The following is a 24,948-nucleotide window of genomic DNA, read 5'->3' on the forward strand; positions in this document are numbered from 1 at the left end:
CCCACTTTGGAGCGGAGGGGTCAAGCTGCAGTAAACCGTTTCCCAGTCTTGCCCGCCCCCTTGCGCTGATTGGTAGCTGCAGACTTTGTTGTCTGATTGGCCGAACGAACGCCGCGCGTAATTTAAAACATTGTATCAGTAACAAAGGTTCACCTCGTGGGCGGAGTTGTGCTCTTAGGCTGGGAAAGTCCAGGTTCGGAGGCTGGGTGTGAGTGAGCCGGTACCGGAGAAGTGTGGCGTCTTCGGGTGAGTGTGCCGATGTACTGGAGCCCAGCTGAGATACTTGCTCTTGCCCTCGAAAATTAGGCTTCCGGAAAGCGGAACTGCCGCCATCCTCCCTTTCTTTCTTAATACCTCTGTCCTCACTGTGGGCCTGAGGCAAGGCTGAAGAAGCCTAGAGCTACTGACACCGGTGAGCAAGGCATCCTACCTGGAGCATGACCTTATGCCTTTGGAGCCGGATATATATTCATTCATGTTCGTGGTCGGAAATGCTGCCTCAGACTGAATTAAATGATTGACTCTTTTCTCTCATTCGCTTCCCCTTTGCTGGTAGTTGAAGGGAAAAGGGAGTAGGAATTCAGGCAGCGAGACGAAGTTGTCCTGGGGCAAGGGAATTGTTTCTTAGAATTTGCAGCCCCTTTTGTCCCTTAAGGTTCTCCTCCCTTCCTACTCTTGTTTCTTTTTAGACCTAATCTGCCCCTGCTGTCATGTCGCAAGGGATCCTTTCTCCACCAGCCGGCTTGCTGTCGGATGAGGAGGTTGTAGTCTCCCCCATGTTCGAATCCACAGCTGCGGATTTGGGGTCTGTGATACGCAAGGACCTGCTACCGGACTGCTCTGTCATCTCCGCCTCCCTGGAAGACAAGCAGCAGGTAAAGGAGTTGGAGAATCTCTGGGGGGCAGAAAGTGATATCCTCAGCCTAATAGTTGTCTATGGAGTAGCATGGCGTCGGAAATACAGCAACTCTAGTATTCGAGAGACCAACTCAAAATTAACAGCCTAACAAGTAAAAAATGTATGGTTCTGTGTCCATAAGAAAACTATTAATTGCACTGCATTAATGAAACATCCTCAAATGCATACTGTCAGTTAATTCTATGAGGGAAGACGGTAAGTATCTGTCCTTCACCATGAGTCTCAGACGTGTTAAATAATTTGCACAAGGTCACATTGCCATTAAGTAGATGGTATATACATTCAGATTTTAACATCAACCATAATCTTTCATTTCTGGAGCCTTTCTTTCTGCTGAGATGAGGTTTCTCAGCTGCAGCATTATTGTGTCTGGGGCCAGATAATTCTTTGTTTTAGGGGGCTGTCCTGTGCATTTTAAGATGTTTAGCAGCATTCCTGGCCTCTACCCACTAGATGTCAGTAGCTCCTTCCCACCTGTGACCAGGAAACCTGTCCTAACATTACTCAATGTCTCTTGGAAGGGAAGTGGCCATGGTTGAGAACTCTACTCAGAAAACTCCTCTTTTGTAGAGAAGGTTTCATAAGAGAAGGAGCCTTGTTAATGTCCTTCACTGTGGGCTACCAGAGCCTCCTAAGAGTTCCTGGGTCCAGAGTAGACAAATCTCTAAATATCTGATGAATGAACACATGATAGATGCTATTATTAACCCCATTCTACAGATGAGGAAACTGAGGTAATGATAATTTAAAGAACTTGTTCAAGATCTCATAGTTTCTAAATGATGGAATTGGGACTCAAATTCAGGTGTGTCTGCCTCCAGGGTGCTTAACTACTGTGTTTTGTCATAATACCACACATTGATTTTCATACCAGTCAACCAGTTCTCACTCAGATAATCTGTGGCAAGCCAGGTTTTCATCATACTGAAGAGACAAGGGAGGGTAATTAAGTAGTGAAGAAGTTCATGTAGGTTGGAAGGATTATGGAATCAAAGAATAGCTGCACAGAGTTATTTGAGGTGGAATGGGGCAGTGTTAGCATGATTCCCAGGAACTATGCTATAGTTGCCCATCTGCTCAGAAGTAACTTCTGAGATTAATCTGTGGTTCCGGCCTGGAATTGTGCCACAGGTTCCATTTGAGGATAGTACGGAGAAGGTGAAAGTGTACCTGAGGGTCAGGCCCTTCTTACCTTCGGAGTTAGAACGACAGGAGGATCAGGTAAGTTTCTGAGGAGGGAGGATTCAAGGTGGAATGATTCAGTACAGTAGAGGTTCCCAGGAATATTTTCTTCTGTGACAACTATGTTTTCCCCCTTCTCAGGGTTGTGTCCATATTGAGAATATGGAGACCCTTGCCCTACAGGCACCCAAGGACTCTTTTGCCCAGAAGAGCAATGAGAGAGGAATTGGACAAGCCACCCACAGATTCACCTTTTCCCAGGTATGGAGGTACTGATATGTGAACAAGGGACCAACTTGTAGGGGCAACTTTATTCTTTAGAAAGCTTTTTACTTGACCGTGAGTTCCTTATATAAGCATGTTTACAATTTTAGGGACTCTTGTTATCTCCTACTCATTGTGTCAAGTACTTTGTGTGTGTTAATTTCCAACAACTGTTATCATTATCATTTTTGTCCCTATTTTACTAACAAGGATACTGTGGCTCAGTGGGATGTTGCTGAAGTCATGTAGCTAGTCAGTGGTAGAGTTAGGACTTGAATCTAGATTCATCCATCTCCCAAGCCATCTCCTGCTTATGACCATTATGTTGCCCGATTTTGTGTGTAGCACTGGACTTAGTGGATAGCATTCCTTAAGTATTTGTTGATTTGGATGAAAGCTGGACTGCCAGAGAGTGGTTGAGTCCTCAGTGTTTAGGGAGCAGCTGGCAGCACTGCAGGAAGAAGATGCTTAGGTAGTCTCCAGAGCCAACAAACCAGGAAGGGATGTATCTGCTGGCTGCGCAGAGGAGGAAAATGGGAGATGAAGGATGAGCCTCTGAAAACTGGGTCTGTCTCTAGATCTTTGGGCCAGAAGTGGGACAGGCATCTTTCTTCAACCTAACTGTGAAGGAGATGGTAAAGGACGTACTCAAAGGACAGAACTGGCTCATCTATACATATGGAGTCACTAACTCGGGGAAAACCCACACAATTCAAGGTGAGTAGTAGGCCTCACAGAACAGCTGATTGTTTTTGCCTTTTGATGCCCTGAGTTGGGGAATAGCACTTGCCTCAGCTGTCCACCTTTCTCATGCCTCCAGGTACCATCAAGGATGTAGGGATCCTGCCCCGGTCCCTGACTCTGATCTTCAATAGCCTCCAAGGCCAACTTCATCCAACACCTGACTTGAAGCCCTTACTCTCCAACGAGGTAATGTGGCTAGACAGTAAGCAGATCCAGCAGGAGGAACTGAAGAAACTGGCCCTGCTAAATGGAGGCCTCCAAGAGGTAAAGTATTGGTGTTCACAGAGGCAGAAATAGGAGTACAAATCTCTAGAAAGTTTTGTGTTTATCTTCTCTCTGGGCCCCTCCAGGAGGAGTTGTCCACCTCCTTGAAGAGGAGTGTCTACATTGAAAGTCGGATGGGTACCAGCACCAGCTTTGACAGTGGCATTGCTGGGCTCTCCTCCACCAGTCAGTTTACCAGCAGTAGCCAGCTGGATGGTATGTACCATGACTGGGCTCTGTGCCAAATAACGGTAGGAACCCATTCCATACTCCCAAAAACTGCCTGGGGGATAGACCAGAGGTTGCAACCTAAGCTCCACCTTCTGAGGCTCTTGCAGGCCAAAGGGAAAATGGACTACTCTAGGGTTGATGACCTATACATTGGCTTCTTCCTCAGAAACAAGTCACCGATGGGCACAGCCAGACACTGCCCCTATAAGTGTCCCTGCAGACACTCGCTTCTCCATCTGGATCTCCTTCTTTGAGATCTACAATGAACTGCTTTATGACCTGTTAGAACTGCCTAGCCAACAGCGCAAGAGGCAGACTCTGCGGCTGTGTGAGGATCAGAATGGCAATCCCTACGTGAAAGGTATGGGAAAGCAGGGAGGCTGGCGTGAACCCTGAAGGGCACTTAGGGAGAAACTAGGAATAGAGTTTGGTGCTCCCATCTTATGTATGCCCTTCTCTCCTTGGCCTCAGATCTCAATTGGATTCATGTTCAGGATGCTGAGGAGGCCTGGAAACTCCTGAAAGTGGGTCGTAAAAACCAGAGCTTTGCCAGCACCCACTTGAACCAGAACTCCAGCCGCAGGTGGGTGGGTTGTGAAAGTCAACCTCTCACTGTGTAACAGGAAAATATTAGTCCTCTACCTGAACATGAAAGATGTGCAGTGACTTTTCCATTTTTCTTAACTTCTAGTCATAGCATCTTCTCAATTCGGATCCTGCACCTTCAGGGGGAAGGTGATATAATCCCCAAGATTAGCGAGTAAGTTTTTCCATTCAGAATTTTGGGCTTCTTGGCCATAAAATTGTAGTTGGGGGGCAGGGGAAGTCCTCTCAGGAATTGCTTCTGTTAGATTCATGCTCTCCTTCCTTGGGTACAGATATTCTTCATGGGTCTTCCCCTCCCTAGAACTATATGAAGTCCTAGAAAGCTCATAATGTGTCAAGTCCTTATGTCAGATCCTGTCGATCATTCAAGGTTATCACTCTGTGATCTGGCTGGCTCAGAGCGCTGCAAAGATCAGAAGAGTGGTGAGCGACTGAAGGAAGCAGGAAACATTAACACTTCTCTGCACACCCTGGGCCGCTGTATTGCTGCCCTGCGCCAAAACCAGCAGAACCGGTAAACTTTTCACTGCAAGCTATGGGCCAGGATGGCCTGGAGCTCTGCAGTTTCCTAAGAGACTTCCTGGTCATCACTGGGGCTAGTGCTAGGATACCTCCAAGGGCTGGAGTTCTGGTCACAGTTCTGTTCCCTCTGATTCCCTCTCAGGTCAAAGCAGAACCTGGTTCCCTTCCGTGACAGCAAGTTGACCCGAGTATTCCAAGGCTTCTTCACAGGCCGAGGTCGCTCCTGTATGATTGTCAATGTGAATCCCTGTGCATCTACCTATGATGAGACCCTTCATGTGGCCAAGTTCTCAGCCATTGCTAGCCAGGTAAGATGCTGTAGGTGTGATAATTATGCTCACTTTGAGCTGGTACCATATTTAAGGAAGATACTAGGGACTAGTAATGGATTCAGTTAAGAGTTTTCCTCTTCACTAGCTTGTGCATGCTCCACCTGTGTCACTGGGATTCCCATCACTACATTCATTCATCAAGGAACACAGTCTGCGGGCATCTCCCAGCTTAGAGACAGGAGCTAAGACAGACCCAGGCCTTGATGATGACACTGAAAATGAAGTTGACATCTCCACATATGGCAAGGAGGTGAGCATGCAGGAGAGCTTTTGATGCAGCATCTTGATGACTACACATTTCCCATGCTACCTTCCAGGTGGACCTGTGCCTTTTTAGGGCACTGGCATCTGATGACCTCTGACTTTTGTGTCCCTCCCAGGAGCTCCTACAAGTAGTGGGAGCCATGAAAGCATTGCTCTTAAAAGAACGGCAGGAAAAGTTGCAGCTGGAGATGCAGCTCCGTGATGAAATTTGCAATGAGATGGTGGAGCAGATGCAACAACGGGAACAGTGGTGCAGGTACCAGCTGAGTGACCCCGAGGGTAGGGACTAGGACAGAGTAGTGCCTCAGGACCTGCTCTCAAAGCTCACTCTTCAGAATGTTTACTCACTTCTCTTTTCTCTTCTGACAGTGAACACTTGGACACCCAAAAGGAACTATTAGAGGAGATGTATGAAGAGAAACTAACTATCCTCAAGGAGTCACTGACAAGTTTTTACCAAGAAGAAATTCAGGTGAGTTGCCCTGAACCAGCCCCAGCTAGCTGCTCAGGTTCCTGTCACTAGCTTGCCTAAGGTAAACAGATTTTATCAGCTCTGGTAGGGGCAGGAATATATCTCACCCTTCTCTAGTATCCTTAGTGCTTTGCATGTGTCAGTCTATGTTTGATGAATTGATTAAGGGTTTGTTTGACCAAGAAATAGTATAAGTGCTAACAAACAGGCTTTCAAGGCCCAGGCATCAGGAAGTTTTAGTTCCTTGTTCAGTCATCTGTTCCTGCAGGATCTGTCTGACTCTGAATTGTATTCTCTGCTTCTCTCTTAGGAAAGGGATGAGAAGATTAAAGAGTTAGAAGCTCTCTTGCAGGAAGTTAGAGAGCAGCCAATGGCCCATCAACAGTCAGGGTCTGAACTGTCCCTACGGCGGTCACAAAGGTTGGCAGCGGCTTCTGCCTCCACCCAGCAGTTCCAGGAGATAAAATCTAAACTCGAACAATGCAGAGCAGAGCTAAACTCCACCACTGAAGGTGAGGAAGGAGAGGGAGCAGAAAGAATAACAGTGTTCAGGGGAAAGATGTTCTTTAAACTTGGGCCTTCTGACATGTAAGTCCAAAGTTAGAAAGCCTACACATGTAAGGTTATTATTTCCTTCCCTCAGAGTTGCAGAAGTATCAGAAAATGTTAGAACCACCACCCTCAGCGAAGCCCTTCATCACTGATGTGGACAAGAAGTTAGAGGAGGGCCAGAAGGTAATTACCTTTCTCTGTTACCAAAGCTCTCGCCTAAGGCAATTTCCAATATCCCTGGTTCATGTGAGAAGGTGTTTTTTGTGTACAGTCCAGGACAGTGGCTACTTCATTCAACTAACCTTTCTAATTTTACTTCTCTTCAATTTCTCCGACTCCTCCAGATCACCATCTTGGTTGATCTTGGCCACAATTTGGTTCCTTCTCCTTTTCCAGAATATAAGGCTGCTGCGGACAGAGCTTCAGAAACTTGGGGAGTCTCTCCAGTCAGCAGAAAGAGCATGTTGCCACAGCACTGGAGCAGGAAAACTTCGCCAAGCCTTGACCACGTGTGATGACATCTTAATCAAACAGGTTAGGGCAGCCTATATACCACTTTATCTCCCATCAGCCCACTCCAGTGTTTATGTGAGAAAGAAAATGAGAAGAAGAGGAAGGTAAAGATTTTTAGGCTAATCTTAGTTTCTCTTCCTTGCAAAATAAAAATTACCATTCACAAAATACAAGCACTATGGTACAAAACTTTGTTCTAACAACCCTAGGGAGGTATATACTATCATATTTTATCCAAGATACTTAGATTCTAAGAAGCCATTATTTTTATGCACTACTAAGACAAAACAATAACGATTAAGCTATGACATTATCATCAGTAAATGCATCTTGATTCTAGATACTAAAAATGTTTTTAAAAAATACATCTTAGACTAATTTGATACCCAGGAACTGAGGCTCTTGGAGGTTAAGTAAAATTATTCAAGCTCATACCACCTTATGTGTTAGAAAACAGAAGTCCCTTCTATTCAGTGCTGTTTGAGTCTTAAAGAAAATAGCCCCCTATTCAATTATAAGCCCTGACCTTAAAGAGTTAATCTTTGTAAAAACCATTGTTAGTAACTAGTAGCAGATGGCGTGCATTTTCTTGCCTTCTTGTTTCTCTTATATACCAGACAGAAATGTTTTCTGTAACTTTATTGGTCTTCCTTAGGATCAGACCCTGGCTGAGCTGCAGAATAACATGATGCTAGTAAAACTGGACCTTCGGAAGAAGGCAGCATGCATTGCAGAGCAGTATCATACTGTGCTAAAACTCCAAGGCCAGACTTCTACCAAAAAGCGCCTTGGTGCCAACCAGGAAAACCAGCAACCAAACCAACAGCCCCCAGGGAAGAAACCATTTCTTCGAAACTTACTTCCCCGAACACCCACCTGCCAAAGCTCAACAGACTGCAGCCCTTATGCCCGGATCCTACGCTCACGGCGGTCCCCTTTACTCAAATCTGGGCCTTTTGGCAAAAAATACTAAGGGAAGGAGAGAGCAGTCATTGCCCTGATGTGGATCAGCTGCTCAGCTTAAGAAACAGGTCTCTTTTAAGCTTTACCACATATATACCTGGAACTATCTAGAATGCAATATGCAAACACTAGTTTTTTCCCCACTTTTGTATTATAATCACCTATGTAATCTTATGCTTTCTTACTTATATGTTTTCTATGCACACAAAAATGTTATATTAAATAAAGATATTATTCACATTTTTTATCTGAATTCCAAATTTAGCATAATCACTAAAATAAATTATAAAAGGGGCAGAAATTCTGAAAATTAAAATAGCATTCAGGCCCCTGGGAACTTTGCACAGGCATGATGTAACCATAAAGAAAGTAAAGAAAAGCTTGGTAAGAAATGAATTCAAGGGCCATTAGATATTCTAAACCTTCCTTAATATAAAATGAAGTGTCATGCATTAGCAGGTGAATGGGTAACAAACTTGTTCTGGAACAAGAATTAAAGAAGGGTGGGTCCTGAGCTCAGAATAACCCATAGCATCTACTGTACAAATTCATTACAGTAGATATTATAGTCATAGCATATTACCTCCTACTGAATACACATGTACAGGCCTGAAACTGTCTGAAAGCAAAGCAAGACTGATTCCCTTTACCTTGCCTAATAGGTGAAGGCTGGGAAAAAAAAAATTCTGTTGGAGAGAGGGGTTTAAAAAAAAACATAATTACATCAAAAATATTTATTAAAACAGAACAACTTGAAGAGTTTATTCTTATTTGTACAGTCAGTCACAAAAGTTATCACTCCCAAAAGTCCGTGAAACTTTCTTACTTTGTTTTAGTAAGGGTACAGCTAACTCTATAGACATCTTTTCCCCTTAGTAGGAGCCATCAGCAGCTCCATGCTCTGAGATTCTTTTTGCCCCTTCAACTCCAGTAAATTACTTACAACTTGAAAGCTTCTAGGAGACTCCTCAAAACCATGTTTTGGAAGAATGGCTCCCTAGTAAGAACAAACATACAGCTTCACTCCATTTAAACCTAATCTCTGACATCAGAATAGTCATGCTCAGCAAATAAAAAAAGGATGAGTCATGTCTATCCAGTGCCTTGACCTTCCTAGGGTATCCAGTGCCCTACTGCCAGCAGAGGGTAGAGGGGGCCAACTTTTCTCCCTTCCTTCTTTGCCTCACTAAGGAAATCTGCTCCCAGCAGCATTAAAACTTTATTCCTGTAGCACTGCCTGTGCTAAAGTGCTGTTAAAGGGATTTGGGGGCAGGGGGAGGTCTGGGAAAAAGGCCAAGATCTGTAGCCACTCTGAACAGAAGGGAGATAGAAGTGCTTCAAACTGGCAAAAGACAGTGTCTGTTTCCTGCCAGGATTCTTCTGTCAGTCTACTCTGAAGGTGATTCTATAAACTGTCCCCAAGGAGCTGTTCCTTTTGTACAAACAAAAAGAACTGAGGTCCTTGGAAGAATAGATGTGGCTGTTCTTTACATGAAGGTAAGGCTTAATATGGGTCTGGCAATGTGCTGGCTTGAAAGTAGCCAACTATGGTGTGACTGAAGACAGGTTGAGTGGAGAAACTCTGCGTGTGGGAGTGTTGTTAGCAGACAGTGAAGCAGGGAGGAAAAAGGGAGCAGGCATCTCTGTGGAGGGAGTCTCGCCTTGGTTCCGAAGCTGTAGGATTTGCCGGAGCAAGGCCTTACCTTCTTCTCGGGTCTGAAACAAAGTCAGACAAATGTATCAAAGTATGTCCAAGGCTGTTCTCAACAACTGGTTCTAAAACACTGCCCTATAAAATTCCAAAGAACAAGGTAGGCTTTCCACTTACCTCCTTATCCACCCCCACCCCCAGATCATAGTAAAGATCACGTGTTTGAACCTAAAATCCAAGCCTTTGATTAAAGAACTGATACTCACATCATTGAATGCACAACACTTTTGGGCACAAGTTGAAGCTTCATCCCACAGCTTGCACTTAAAATAGTACTGGGCCAGATAGCGGAAAGCAGTGCTCTCCTCTAAGTGTTCCACTATTTCCTAGATAAGGAAAACAGGAATGACTGAGGTGATAAGAGTAAGATTAGCAACCCAATTCTCATGCTCATGACACATACCCCACACGAATAGATATCTTGGATGTATTTGATGTAACACTGGGCTGCCTGTTCTGACTCAGTCAACTGTTCATGAAGCCTACAAAAGAAATTGGTCTTTAAGTACAAATCAGAACTCAAAGCAAGCTAGTGATTAAAAAAATAAAAGCACACAATTAAGACAAAAAAATGACAATGCACAGACAAGTAAAACGGCACAATGGGACCCAGAATAATATTAGTGCACAGAGGTGATAGTTACTTCATCAAAGCTTAGAATGATTACTCTGCTACTGGTGAGGGAGGGAAAGTCAGTAAATTACTGAAGTTGGATAATACACCATTGCAAAAATTCCCTGTTAATACCATGAGTGAGATTAAGAAAAGATACCAAGCAATTCAGATTATTTATAAGAATGAAGAAAAGAACCAGCAGGAATAAAACTGCATTTAAGAACCACTTTCCCTACTATTTCTGACTTACTCTTTATTTTCCCAGGACTTATCAGGAAAAGATCAATACCTAAAGTAGTCTTCCTAGACTGCTCTAACTTGAAAATTTCACTTCATTTCTTTCAATTCATTTTCGATCCCTTGCCTGACGGGAAAGCAATTCCCTCTCAAAGAGAAGTTGCATTCTCTCAAGTCAAGATGGCTAAATTTCCAGATCAGTACTCATACACCATGCTACATCCCTATACTCATGTAGGATGCCTCTAGAACATGCAGGATCTGCCATACCAGAGAAGTCTACAGAAATATCAATAGCATTTCACTCTTTCACTCACTTTGCCAGTTTCACCAGAGCCATTTTCTCCACATCTCCCACGGCGTAAGCTCTCCAATAACACTGTCAAAAAAACCCAAAAAACTGGTCACTTCAACCACTGCCCCATGTGCCATGACTAATCACAGAGGCTCAGGTCCTGCAAGCCTCCCAGATGTTCAGAATTGCAGAATATAAAGCATTTTTACTAGAGTTGATTGATAAATACAAGCTACCTACTAACATTCCCATTGATGATGTCTGTCCCACTGTACTGTACATCACCTATGCATCTATAAATATTCAGACTTCCCTTTGTAGACAGATCAGAATGAAGGAAAATGAAACACAGCCCAACCCCTCATCTAAACAGCAGATTTCCTCTCAAAGTCTCTAGGACCCAATTTCAGGTACCTTTTTGGCTTCCACTAGTTGATTGAGTTTCTCATAACATTCTCCTAAAGCGACTAGCATACGGGAATCATTGGGCCTGAGAGAGAAGAAGAACAGAAAGTCTGAGCAAAGACTTTATAGAGAACTAAAGTCCTCCCTCGAGGAACCACCACCACCACTATGTCAATTCTATGACAAGAAAGGGCTTTAGTTCACTACTTCATATAATTATACTTTGTATTCATAATTATACTACTAACCCATTAGAATACACTACATAAAAATGACCAAACAGCATATGGCAAGTTTAAAACTCAGGTCTCTAAGAGTCAAAACCATTCACTGTGATTGTTCACTAGCTATCAAAAAGACAAAGAAAAGTATCAGCCCTTCCCACAACAAACACATCATTGAGTGGCCAGACTTACCGAAGCTGGTGGGCCCGTCTGTAATAATAAAGACAATAAAATGGCATCTTAAGGATTTCATAGGTCTGCCCAAGGCCATACCAGGCTCTGTAGTCCCGCTTATTGACCTCAATGGCATGCCTATGAAATAAACTAAAGACTGGTAAGAGGGCAGAATCAAAGTTAGCAACTTGCAGGCTCAATAGAGGCTTCTAACATCACACCAATCTGCTCCATCTCACCCTCCAACTAAAAGCTCACCTATAAGCCTGAATAGCAGCAGATGTGTTCTTCATTTCCATGTACTCATGTCCCATCAGTGTCCAGGCCCCAAGATACCGAGGATTTAATTTCAGGGCTCTCTGGAAATACAGGGCTGCCTTCTCGTGCTGAGAACGCAAACTATAATAATTGCCTGATAGAAAAACAAACAAACAAAACATATATATGTATACCTGAAACTAATATAATATTGTAAATCGACTATACCACAACTTTTTAAAAAAGAAAAAAATTAGACCTATACCAAGACTTGGAGGGATTTTTCACAAGATATTGTTGAATGACAAATGTAAAATGCAGAGAAATGTATATAATATGACCCTATTTTTGTATGCAAATTGCCCACTAAACCCTGCATATGCGTATAAATATTTTTACGTGGCATGAAACACGCTAACACAAGTACTTTAAAGGAGAGAGGGTATAGCAAGTAAAAAAAAAAAACCCTGTACTTTGAAAAAATCTCTTTTATGTATAAATTACACGAGCATAAACTAGATAAAAAAATGGATTTAGATGTGTATACAGACTTACAGAGATCATGACATACTGCCAAGCGAAAAAAGCAAATCGCAGAGCAATTAAATATATATATAATATGATTCTGTTTTGGTAAAAACCAAGTAATAAAACTTCTATATATCTATTGTTTTTATTTTTTTTCAATCTATCTAGATTCAGCCATCAGTTTGATTCAGGAGAAATCATTTATAATGGTTGTTTATATCCTGTAACTGATCATTTATGATCATTCAAGTTCACCTGGGAAAAAAAGCAAGGTGGAGGGCTTTATGTCCTATACAAGGATAGCCTTCCTTCTACCACTGACTCGGACCCAGAGACAGGAGAAGAAACAGACTCTAGGCAGAGTGACCAAAGGTTAACTTTTGTGTAGAATAGGAGAAATGTAGTAGTGGTAGCAAGGGTACCTAAGATGCAAAAAGAGTCAGGATGACAAAGGAGATATTAAGGAAGTCAGAACAGGCAAGTTTTGGGCAAAGATAAAGTAGATAAGATTTTTTGTATTGAACATTCATGTGGTTTCAAATCTTTTGCTATTGTAACTATGACAATAAATATCCTTATACATATGTTACTTCAAAAAAAATATTTTTTTGACCAGTCGGAACAGTTAAAACGTATTGAATGATTACAATGTGGGTGGGCAACTTACATTGTTATAAGTGCTTGTATGTATTAATTTACTTAATCCTCACACACAGGAGAGAAGGTTCAACTGTTATTATCCCCTTATGGATGAGGAAACTACAGCACAGAGAAATTGAGTTCAAGGTCACACAGCTAGTTAGTAGCAAAATCAAGATTTAAACTCAGGCAGTTTGGTTCCGGAGTCCAAATCTTAACTATGCTGTAGTGCAGTATACGCTGTGTTTTGTAACACTGTCTCTCAGAGACTGAGACTCCATAAAAGATGCAGAAAGAAGCAATCAATTCACATCAAGACATAAAAGCAGAAGCAAGGACTAAACAAGGAGGAGATTCTTGCCATCACCATCACTCTACTATGTCATTCTTTCTCAGGTCTTCAGTTTCTTTTCTTCTCTCCATCCTTCTTTCTCTTTTCACTTCCTCTGAACTGGCTATAATGTGAAAGCTGAAGTATACTTTTTGTCATACCTAAGGTTCCTTATTCATAATTTTTAAGGTTGGTGAGCTGAATTCAACGAACATTTATTGACCATATGTCAGGAACTTTGCTAGGCATTACAAGTTTACTGGGGAAAAAAACACAGTTCATTAAGAAGTTTACAAATTAAATAATTATTAAAAGAAAAAAAGGCACTCCTAATCATTACATTTCATGTATATGTATCCTTTGATTTTAACTGGCTTTAAGTTAATAGGCTGAAAAAAAAGAACAGTTCATTATCTCCCCTCCTTCTGTTTCCTTTCTTCAAGTAAAGGACACTGTTATCAATCTGGTTACCCAGTCACCAATTCCTGCTTGTTCTACTTCCTAAATATCTTCTAAGTACAATAGCCTCTCTCCATTCCACCTGCCAATACCTCCGCTTGGGCTCTCATCTACCCTAGAACGGATTATTGCTAAAGATTTTTAAGAAGGTCTCCCTGCCTCTAGTCTTGCCTTTTTCTAATCCTTCCAGTACACCGTCTTCTGCTATGATTTGAAAATGAAAACCTGAAAACATTTATCACTGTCTAGTTTGAAATCCTTCAGAAGACTGCTACTGCCTTAAGAATAAAATCCAAACTTTCAGCAAGGCATAAAAGACTCTTCAAGATCTGGCCCCTTTTGTACATTGCCACCTCCCACACCATGCTTCAGGACACTGAACTATTTGAAGCACAATGTGTCTCACACTTCAAAGCCTGTGCACTGCAATGCCCTTCCCAAGCCAATTCTTCTCCTCCCTTACTGAACTTTCACTTCACATCCTTCAAGCACCACCTTCTCAAGAAGTCTTCCCTAATCAGACTGGATTAGATACCTTTCCTATGTACTCTCATAGCATCCTATGTTTCTCTAAACGATAACACTCAACCCACTGTGTTATAGTTGTTTCTTATTGGTCTTCCTCGGTAGTAATCAGGGTAGGTATTGCAATACAAAGCACAGTGCCTGGCACTCAGATGCTCAAAAGATGTTTTCTGAATAAAGTAGAGTTCCATCCTCATCTTAACGGACATTATACTTCATTCATAACACTCTGATACTGAAAAGACCATTTGTTCCTCCTACCTATGTTCCCTTAGGACTTACTAGTTTGTTTAATGTTTATTTCCCACACTAGACTACAAATTCCTCAAGGGCTAGAAAAATTTACTGAATGATTGAATTGAAATTCTCTCTATGCTGTACTACAGAAACTGGTACAGCATTGTAGCAGGTCGACTGTACTTCAATTAAAAACAAAATAAAACAAAACAAAAAAAAAGAAATTCTATCAGTTTATTAACAACATCCTGACCTAGAAAAGTACAAATGTATGATCTAAATGCAGTGTCACCAAAGACCCAGGAATACGGTCTTTCATCTCCAGGGAACCCAGGCTTTCAATAACAACCAACCAAGCTTACTTTTATTCATCTGTTTGTGTTGACTAATTACCAGGCTTTACTAGTGTGGCCAAGTACACTGGGCCATGGTTCTCAACCAGGGATGATTCTGACCCCAAGAGGTTATCTGGTTGTATCTGCAAACATTTCTGGTTGTCACAACTGGGAGAAAGGGGTTACTGGCATTGAATGGATAGAGGCTAAGGATACCGCCAACACCCTGCAATGTATAAGACAGCCCTAGACAAAAAAATTATCAGCCCAAAATTTCAACAGTACCAAGACTGAGACACACTAATACAGAGAAACAGGTACCCTCACCTCTTTTCATAGGATTGGAAATTCTTACAAACATTTAGGTAATATTGAAGTTTAAAATATACACACTTCTGACCCAGCCTTACACTGCTAGGAACTTCTGACACAGAAACAGTTACAAAAACATGCAAAAATAAATGTACACATATAAAGATGTTTCCTGAGACAATTTTTATATTAAGACTAGCTAAAACTTATATAATAGAAAATGATTAAAAATAAATAATGGCACATCTATATAATAAAATACTAAATAGCCATCAAAAATAATACAACTCTGGATGTACTAACATGAAAAGATACATTGTTAAGTTTAAAAAAAGGAAGTTACAAAGCAGCGTGTACACTGATAACAGTTTTTGTAAGCAAACCCTACACGCGCACACACACACACACACACGCACCACACATTTTCAGTATTCACAGAATATTCTAGAGTCATACTCACCAAGCACTCTTGGGAGTGGGGTTACAGTGAGCTTTCATATTCTATTGTATACAATTTTCTTTTCTTTGAAATTTTTCTTTTGTTGTTATTTTTACATCTGTATTACTTACAATAAAGATAAATCTTTTAAGAAGTAATGACTCTTACCAATTACACAGCATGTTTCTACACGATATTTATCAATCTCACAGAGGTTGTGAGCCAGGTAACTCAACTCAGACTTCATGCTCTGAAAGAAAAGAAAGACAATCTAAGTATGAAAAAGGAACCCCTGTATTATTTTTCTTGTAGCTAATGCTACTAGGTGACAATCCAACCCAGGAGATTAAAGCACAAAAGAGCTTAATCAAGTTCGAGCAAAGGCAGCAGCTCACCCTGACATAAAGAAGGTTGGAGAATGTGTCCATATTTTCAATCCTGTAAGGGTCTTGTTTCCTTAGCTCATTAAAAATAGAGAGGGCTTTGTCGATATCTGCAGAAAGAAGATAGAGTTCAGAAAACAACACGGTGCTACCTTCAGAGTCTGAAGGTATTTCATTGTCCTTATTCACTCACCTCTGATATTGTGATAGGCAACTGCAATTTGGGAAACAATATATGAGCTCTTAGAGAAGCCCACATCAATGAGATTCTGATACTTTTGCAGGGCCTCCTCTATCAACTGCAACTCTGTGTATATATGAGCCAGAAAAAACTCTTTCATCCAGGTGTCTGGCAAAGACAGGAACTTCAGCTGGCAGCAGGAGAGAGAGGGACACATTTAATATACGTTGACCTCTCTCCCAAATGAACATCCAAGGAACTATCTTTATTGTCTAAAAGAATTTATCACCAAAATTTTATTACAGCACCTAATAATGAACACAGGGTAGTTCAATTAAGTGAGTAGGACTTACAAGCATAATAGGGAAGAATGGTCTAATTTGAAAAGCCTCAAAGAAAAGAGAATTTGAAATGAGCCTTAGAGGATGGGTAGAAATCGAATAGAAAAAGAGAGGGGAAGAGAAAAAAGACAACATTCTAGGCAAGGGTAACAACATAGAGGAAAAACAGTCATGATGAGTATGAGTGAATAGGATGAGGCAACTAGCTTGGTTTGAGGGGAGACTATGTGCTGGGAAGTAGTGGAAAAATAAGACTGACTGATAGGATGGGTCCTATGGTACAACAGGATGTGGGATACAATAGGAAACCACTGCAATTTTTGACAAGAGAACGACACAGTGAAATGACTGCTTTAAGAATAAGTTTGGAAACAATATGCAGGATGGCTTGGAAACGGGAGTATAAAACTGGGAAAGCCAGATAGAAACTATCTATTACTTATAAGTAATCCAAATTTGAGATGATAACCAAGATGGCAAAGGAAACCAAGAAAAGAGGTGCAGATAAGAAGGAAATCATGGCAATGTCTGATAACTGAGTAGATAAAGGGAGATAAGAGAGAGAAGAGACAAAATATACCTCTGAGGCATCAAGACTGGGTGTCTTGAGAAACAGTGATACTAATGAGAGTTCATCAAGATGAGAGGAAAAGAGAATTTGGTAGGCAAGATAAGAAACTAAGTTTTGCATATTTTGAGTTCAGAGATAAAACAAACTTTCAATGAAAGTCTAGTAGGCACCTAGAGATAGGTGAATACAAATAAACTGAAGTTAAGATTTCAGACACAGATTCAGTAGCATGTATCATTACTGGGGGAAATCAACCAGCCTTTGGTTCTTTAAAGCCAACAAAAGAAAGTGTGTTGTGTCTATTAATTATTGAAGAACAGCAAAATAAACTCTGCAGACAATGGCCTCTAACAATGACTAATAAAATGACTGCAGTTTATAAAGCAAACTCATATACATTATTTCATTAATTAACAAATTTCTAAATCTTTACAGAGTCCTATGGCAGCTCAGAAGACACCTTAAAAACATTTTTAATACAATCTTTGATATCAGAGAAACCTTTCCTATATCACCTTTGGAATTAGGAGAGAAATTATAATAGCACTTAAGTCTATAAAACAAATTATAAAAACTTGAATGTGAAAACATGAATATAAAAAGATATTCTGATACAGCCAGATGCAAATCAAACAGCAACTACTGAACAAGAGCTAGACATTACTCTTTCAAATAAAGACCTAAATCTCAACAGTGAAAGAGACCAGAGAAAGAGCCAAGAGCTAGCTATAAGGAGAGGTTCAGCAAAACTCTTTCTCCCCTGACCCCATTATTAAAAAATTACATAAGGCTTGGAGTAGAAAAATTTTCACATAGCTCATCTCAATTTACCATCTCCTTGTCTGTAATCAAGTTACAGAGTTCTAGCCAGGCTCCCCAGTGCAAAGGCAAAACATGAGTAGCCTCCACAAATACATCAATGGCCTCTTTCACCAAGTCCAGCTTTCGAAGCACCACACCATACCTAGGAAAGAAGGAAACAATCACAGAAGTTAATAATATCTCCCCCCTACTTAGAATATCTTATACAAGTTCCAAATTATTGTAACGCTTACAGATAAAGGCCAAATCCATCAAGTTCCCGAGCCTGGTGTTTTTTGCTGAGCTCCACTCTCAATTCTCTAAGAGCCTCATTTTTCACTTGTCCTTTCTCCAGGGGGCCTAGGAAAGAAATAGTTTCTGATGTAAGGGAAGACTGATGCTTTTCATTTCAGAGACCTAGATACTCCTTGTGGTATCAAACAAAGTTATACCTGGAACTTCAGCGAACACTCAAAAGAGGCCAGTGACATCTTACACAATCCATTTGCTTTACTACCAAAACCGCAACTGATAACTGGTCTGCAGTCATATTTTATTAGGCTTACACAGGTTTTTTAAAAGTTGAATTAGTTATCTATGTTTAAAAATCAGAAACCTCAACCAAAAATGTGGAGAACAGGGTAGTGCCAGGGGAAGAAAGCCCCTGACAACATCAGGCACACATTCCAAGGCAGCCCTCAGAGGCAGCTGGGTGACAACCAACCAGCAGTACTCTCCAATCTGTGGAATCCTCCTCAGTCCACTTCCCATGTTTATATTACCTGCACAGCTCCTATAGGGATTTGAGTTTGCAACCCCTGCTTTAGTACAAAAAGTAAGAGAAAGAAATTCATACCTAGACTATCAACTGTTTCATCATCCTTCTTCTTTTCTCCAGACTGTAAGAGAAAATCAATAAATAGGTCTTTTTTTAGTTTATTTTGAAATATGTTCTAAAACTAGCAGCCTGATCCAACCTAAAGGGCCCAAGTCCAACCAAAATGACATCTACTATTGGTCACTAATTTTACATACCTACTCAGGGGATCCTACTGGCCAAATTTGGAATAATTTGAGTACCAAAATGATTAAGTACAGTAATGAATTATAAACAATTAAAAATATAGGAATCTTTGAGACCAAACTGATAACTAGATAAATACATAAATAAGTGGAGAAGGGGGAAGATAGGCTCTTGCTTAGAGCAGAATTTACTACTCAAGTGGAGAGTAGTAAATATAAAGAGTGCTGGAGTAGAAAATCATAATTTTGCAACATCATATCAAAGAATACTTCAGGCAAAAATTAACAATGAATTTCTTGACTAACAAATATTTGGATTGTTGACTCTTTTTGGCTACTACAAAAAAAAACTTCACTGAACAGTGCTGTACATGTCCTTGTGTACATATTAAAGTATTTCTATTGGTGAACCAGTTCAGTTTCTTAAAGAATTGTTTGGTCACAGTATTTCAAATTGACCTAGTCTGCCAAAATTAACTTCCAAAATGGCTGTATGAACTTTTACTCCCAAAATACAGGGTCTACTACCCCACAACTTTGTCAATAATGAACATTATCAATATTTTTATATTTCCTTTCATGCCATCATTTTTTTTAACTTTACTTATGGTATCTTCTTTTTTTTAACTGAAGTACGATCACTTTACAATGTTGTGTTAATCTCTGGTGCACAGCATAGTGATTCAGTTTATATATATATATATATATATATATATATATATATATATATATATATATATATATACATACACATACACACATATACATACACAGTTTTTATATATATATATATATATATACATACACATACACACACATACTCCTTTTCATATTTTTCATTATAGTCTATTATAGGCTATTACAAGGTATTGAAAATAGTTCCCTGTGCTATACAGTAGGACCTTGCCATTCATGTATTTTATATATAGTAGTTAGTATCTGCAAATCCCGAACTCCCGATTTATTCCTCCACTCTCGCCTGATATCTTCTTTATTATTAAGTATTTATAAAGTACATTCACCAAGTAGACTATTGCTAAGCTATTTAAAAGATTAAACTTTTTCCACTGGGGTTCTAAATATGGATGCTTCACTGAAGGCAGAATGACATCTTAAAGTGGCCCTCACCAGATATCTAGAATACATGTACAGGAAATAGGCTTTCTTGCTATTGCAACCATGCAGGAAATGTGCTGCCCGATCATATTCTTTAACGTCAAAGTAGGCCTTGGCCAGTGTGTAAGCATCCATATCCTGGGCATCCTCCTAAAAAAGAGACAAGTTTATGTAAGTGGACAACTATAGTTCAAATTCAAGAAGCATATTAATTAATTTCAAGATGTAAGAAAAAATAATTATTTCCCTATTCATTCCCCAAAACCTAATATTTGTTTATTTATTTATTTACTAAGTAAAGTCATAGAACTTTTTTTTTTCAAAAATAAAAAGCTGGGGGGGAAATTAAAATTAAAAAAAACAACCAACACACCCAGAAACTTGTATTGTTTCTGCAAATGTAGTAGGAAGTTGCATAGACTTTAGTGTTAGGGACTTGGATTTAAACTCTGACTCCTTGATTTCCAGGTTTCATGACATTAGTAGGGAAGTTACTAAGCTTCTCTGAGTATTCAATTCCGCCATCTGCAAAGTGGACCGAGTAATACAGATTTGGCATAAATAAAAAGTGAAAAAAATCATAAAAAATATTTGGCTTTAATTCGTGACATTCCCTTCCTTCTCCAGGGTTTTAAATTCCTACATAAATGCACTATACTGTGCAATTACTCATATTTTTTCTACTTCAAGAAAAGTTTTGACATGTTAGTATTGCAAAAGCATAAAACACAGCTATAATTCTCTATGTAAAAAAAAAAAAAGAAACAATGCACATTCAAGGTAAAAACATACAATCCTCCCACATTCTAGAAATAAGTTGATTAAAACTTCAATAATTTCATTCTCCTCATCCTTCTTGCTCAAGTATTACCAGGACAAAAGTGTAACCAAAACATACTCAATGTTTTCTTCATTAGATGAACATGGCCTAAATGTGGTCATTCAGCTTAGGATTCTGGTGGCCCTTTCTACACTCACTCACCATATGCTTATTTCTTCCCCCGCCCCTCTCACCTGCATTATACCTTTTGGATTAAGGAATATTCATTGTTTTTAAGCACAGGGGCTGGGGAGGATCAAGAAATGGCATCTTCAGGAAAAACTAAATGGATTATGATGAAAATCTTTCACACTACACAGACTATGTAAACATATATACTATAGATCATGCATTAAAATGTATTGTCTCATTTAGTTCCCTCAATATCCCCATAAAGTAAATACTATTATCTGCATTTCACAGATAATGAAACTGTGGCTTGTAAGGTTAATTAGGTAAGATGCCAAAAGTCACTAGTATGACTGAGATTTGAATCCAGAACTGTCTGGATCCAAAACCAGTTTCGCATTGTTGGAAAAACCTTTTATTTGTCTCCTCTTTATGAATATTGTCTAAGTTGGGGTAAAAAACCTAAAAGGCTAAAATCTTAAGCAAAGATTGTTTACTAATTTTCTCCAGCTTAAGTAAGAGCACTACTAAATCTTTCAAAGTGTAGCAAAATCATACAGATAAAATCGCATAAAACACTCAGTTCGTTAAATGTTTCCTCTACAAACATTCCTACTAAGCAGTATGCTCCCCTCCCGTGACAAGGCACTCAGTATTTCTTCAGATGATGGGGAGCGCTTGCTGTGAAGACCTCCTTACCTCTGTAACAGGCGGTGGAGGCTGCAGCTCGGACAGAGGCAACGCCGGGAGGGAGAAGGCCAACTCGGCAGACCTGGAACATCCACACAAACTGAATCACCTCAAGATCCCCAAGGCCAAGGATCCAAGCCTGGTCCCCTCGGACCCCGACATCTCACCATTTGCTACTGTGCAGTAGGCCCCGCTCCCGGGTAAGGCCTGCGATGAGTAGCAGCTGCTTTTTAATTTCCCGCAAATTTGAGAAATCAGCGCTGGATGACAGGACCGGCACCACAGCAGCGGTCGCGGCCACCGGGACTACAGAGGAGCTGGCAGCCATTTTCGCGTCTCAGCACTCCGGCCAATCACCAGCGATAATACTAGCTGTTGGGCTACACCAAAAAAGTCTGCCTGTTATTGGCGGGCCCTTGCTCTGGAAAAACCAATCAGAGATAGCTCTTCTCGTAACGTCACTTAGAGGCCGAGAAAGAAGAAGCAATTACATCTCCAATTGGCCAAGAGCTCCTGGGGCGGGAAAGTTAGAACGGGAAAGAGAAGGGAAAGTCACGATTTCTGGGCGGGGCGGAGAGGAATGGGTAACTGGGAAAAGTGGACTGGGGAGCTAGGGTTGGGTGTACGCGCAAGAGTGCAGATTGGAAAATGCCCTGCATTTTAGGAGTGATGTGATTGGACTAAAGACAGAGTGTAGTTCGTGGCAGATTCTGTGCTACTGGATGACGAAGTGATGTTATGTGTCTAGCAAGGATTTCTGGTGTCCTCTAGATTTTCCCTTAAGGGAGGAAGCTGTATGGCCACAGGTGGAGAATTCATCCTCTTTATCCACCCTCTTTCTTGTCCCGTGGGGGAAGATAATTAACATTTATTGAGGGCTTACCTTGGGACAGTTTCTATAATTTTACATAATCTGGTTTAACCATTAAAACAGCTCTGTGCTATTTGTTGTCATTCCAATTTTACAGATAAGTAAACGAAACCTCGGAAAGTTTCAATCACTCCAGAATAGAGTCTAGTTTATAACCCAGCTCTGACTCCAAAACCCAGAGTTCTTAAACATTACATGAACGTTTTCAACCTTGTTTTGTTTCTAACCCTTTCATAGTAACAACTGGTTTTGCCAACTCCTTTGGGAATTTTTTTTAAACCATTCTGTCATTCTTTGTGTGTTATACCTAAGTACTTTTAGGTAAAGCATGTTGTTTAGATTAACATTATTAAAGATTGTATTATAAAGTTAGCTTTATTGCACCATACTATACAGTATATGAAGGCAAAATCCTACTTTTTTCATGTTCAGAAGTGATGCACGCTATATATTTGTTTTAAATTTATAATCTAAGAAAAGAACATTATCTGTTAGCAAATACAAGAATTACATTATACCATACGTCTTCCCATTATATATATACTGAATGTAAACTGAGTAAATACTGACATAGTATTGTCATGCAATGTAACTGTTTATGGCGTTATTTAGAGAGTCAGATAATGCTTTAATGACATGTTTAGAATTCTTATATTTTGCCTTTTTTAAACTTTTATTCTTATTTTTAGTGTTTGTTTTTTAGTGGAGGTACTGAGGATTGAACCCAGTACCTCATGCATGCTAAGTACATGCTCTACCACTAAGCTATACCAGCTATACCCACCCCTCTTGCCTTTTAAAATTTTGTTTATTTTTGTAACTGTCTATAATTTTATAATTTTTTAAAATTGTTTGTTCTTTTTTAGGGGAGAGGTAACTGAGTTTTTAATTTATTTTAACAGAGGTACTAGGGATTGAACCCAGGACCTTGTACATGCTAGGCATGTGCTCTACCACTGAGCTCTACCCTCCCCCCTATAATTTGATAATTTTTATGTTTTTATTTTAAAATAATAAGAAAATAGAGATGATTTCAAGAGGCTCTTGGCAAGCACTTCTCTATAAATAACACTTCTTGGAGGTAGCCAGTCTTTTGTCCCAATAAATGAAAAGATAAATTGGATATAATTTTCACACAATTTTTGTTCAATTTTTAAAACTATAGTTGTTCTCATACTATCATTACTTTGTATTATGTTTTTCTTTGTAATGTTATATAATTTTTATTTCTCCACCACCACCACCCACTCCCTGCCGAGTCCTTACATGGATTTTGCATATTTCTATCTTATAATGCATTTTTTCTATTACAAAAATAATGTATGGTCAATGCAGAGAACTTGAAGAATATAGTATCCATAAAGAAAAATAAATACACTACTATACACCTATTAGAATGGCCAAGATCCAGAACACTGGCAACACCAAGTACTGATAAGGTTGTGGAGCAACAAGAACTCTCATTCATTGCTGGTAGGAATGCAAAATGTACAATCACTTTGGAAAATAGTTTGGCAGTTTCTTACAAAACTAAACATATACTCATCATATGATGCATAAATCTTACTCCTTGGTATTTAGCCAAGGGAATTAAAAACATATCCACACAAAAACCTGTGCATGGATATTTATAGCAGCTTTATTACTAACTACCAAAACTTGGAAACAATCAAGATGTCCTTTAGAAGCTGAATGAATAAATAAACTGGTACATTCAGACAATGGAATACTATTCAGCACTAAAAAGATATGAGCTATCAAGCCATGAAAAAACATGGAGGAAACATATATATTTTATTAACTGAAAGAAGCCAATCTTAAAAGTCTATGTATTGTTTGATTCCACTTATATGACATTCTCAAAAAGGTAAAACTATGGAGATAGTAAAAAGATCAGTGGTTGCCAGGGGTTAGTGAGGAGGGTGGGTTAAATAGGCAGAGTATTTTTAGGACAGTGAGAAGACTCTGTATGATACTATATTGGTAGACACATGTCATTACACATTTCTCTAAACTCATGTACAACACAAGAGTGACTCCTAACGTAAACTAGAGACTTTGAGTAATAATGATGTGTCAATACAGGTTCTTCAATTGTAACAAAAGCACTCTGATAGGTAATGTTGATAATGGGGGAAGATATGCATGTATGGGGAAGGCAGTATATGGGAAATTTCTGTAACTTGTGCTCAATTTTGCTGTGACTCTAAAACTGCACTTTTAAAAAGTCTATTAAATAAATAAATTAATAAATAAATTGAACATTACCATACAATTCCCACCCAAAGAAATCAGTGGATTCTTGTATTTTTTTATCTATCTGTGTTTACAGCTTTATACTGTCTTGCTGCCCACATTTGTCACATAATTCACTATGAGCATTTTCCCATATTAATAATTATTTTTCTACAACATATTCTTAAAGGCTGCAAGACAATTCACTATACTGTTGTACCATAAATATACATA

General features: G+C 39.7%; 2 protein-coding genes across 3 annotated transcripts; one reads left to right on the plus strand and one right to left on the minus strand.

Annotated features, from left to right (window-relative positions):
* The first annotated feature begins 110 nt into the window (after positions 1-110).
* Positions 111-8,081, plus strand: KIF20A (kinesin family member 20A). Of its 2 annotated transcripts, none has more exons than XM_006180317.3 (19): positions 111-246; positions 690-875; positions 2,051-2,140; positions 2,243-2,362; positions 2,944-3,082; positions 3,186-3,373; positions 3,460-3,589; positions 3,771-3,965; positions 4,076-4,187; positions 4,296-4,364; positions 4,581-4,724; positions 4,875-5,040; positions 5,150-5,314; positions 5,445-5,584; positions 5,698-5,800; positions 6,111-6,312; positions 6,444-6,535; positions 6,749-6,886; positions 7,521-8,081. In XM_006180317.3, exons 2-19 carry the CDS (start codon positions 711-713, stop codon positions 7,836-7,838), a joined length of 2,676 nt encoding a protein of 891 aa, XP_006180379.1. In that variant the 5' UTR covers positions 111-246; positions 690-710; the 3' UTR covers positions 7,839-8,081. The 2 variants fall into 2 exon arrangements, with proteins under 2 accessions (XP_006180379.1, XP_032332722.1); XM_032476831.1 differs by lacking the exon at positions 111-246 and adding an exon at positions 267-412.
* Positions 8,082-8,547: 466 nt separating this feature from the next.
* On the minus strand, positions 8,548-21,947 carry CDC23 (cell division cycle 23). Its single transcript, XM_006180319.2, has 16 exons — positions 21,776-21,947; positions 21,618-21,690; positions 19,982-20,119; positions 18,687-18,729; positions 18,085-18,190; positions 17,861-17,993; positions 16,130-16,307; positions 15,949-16,046; positions 15,722-15,803; positions 11,749-11,902; positions 11,509-11,628; positions 11,102-11,177; positions 10,710-10,771; positions 9,943-10,021; positions 9,746-9,865; positions 8,548-9,544 (listed from the first exon to the last, which is right to left on the minus strand). Exons 1-16 carry the CDS (start codon positions 21,934-21,936, stop codon positions 9,374-9,376), a joined length of 1,794 nt encoding a protein of 597 aa, XP_006180381.1. The 5' UTR covers positions 21,937-21,947; the 3' UTR covers positions 8,548-9,373.
* Positions 21,948-24,948: the final 3,001 nt, after the last annotated feature.

This window comes from Camelus ferus, chromosome 3 (assembly GCF_009834535.1).
Source record: "Camelus ferus isolate YT-003-E chromosome 3, BCGSAC_Cfer_1.0, whole genome shotgun sequence".
In the NCBI taxonomy this organism is placed as follows: domain Eukaryota; kingdom Metazoa; phylum Chordata; class Mammalia; order Artiodactyla; family Camelidae; genus Camelus; species Camelus ferus.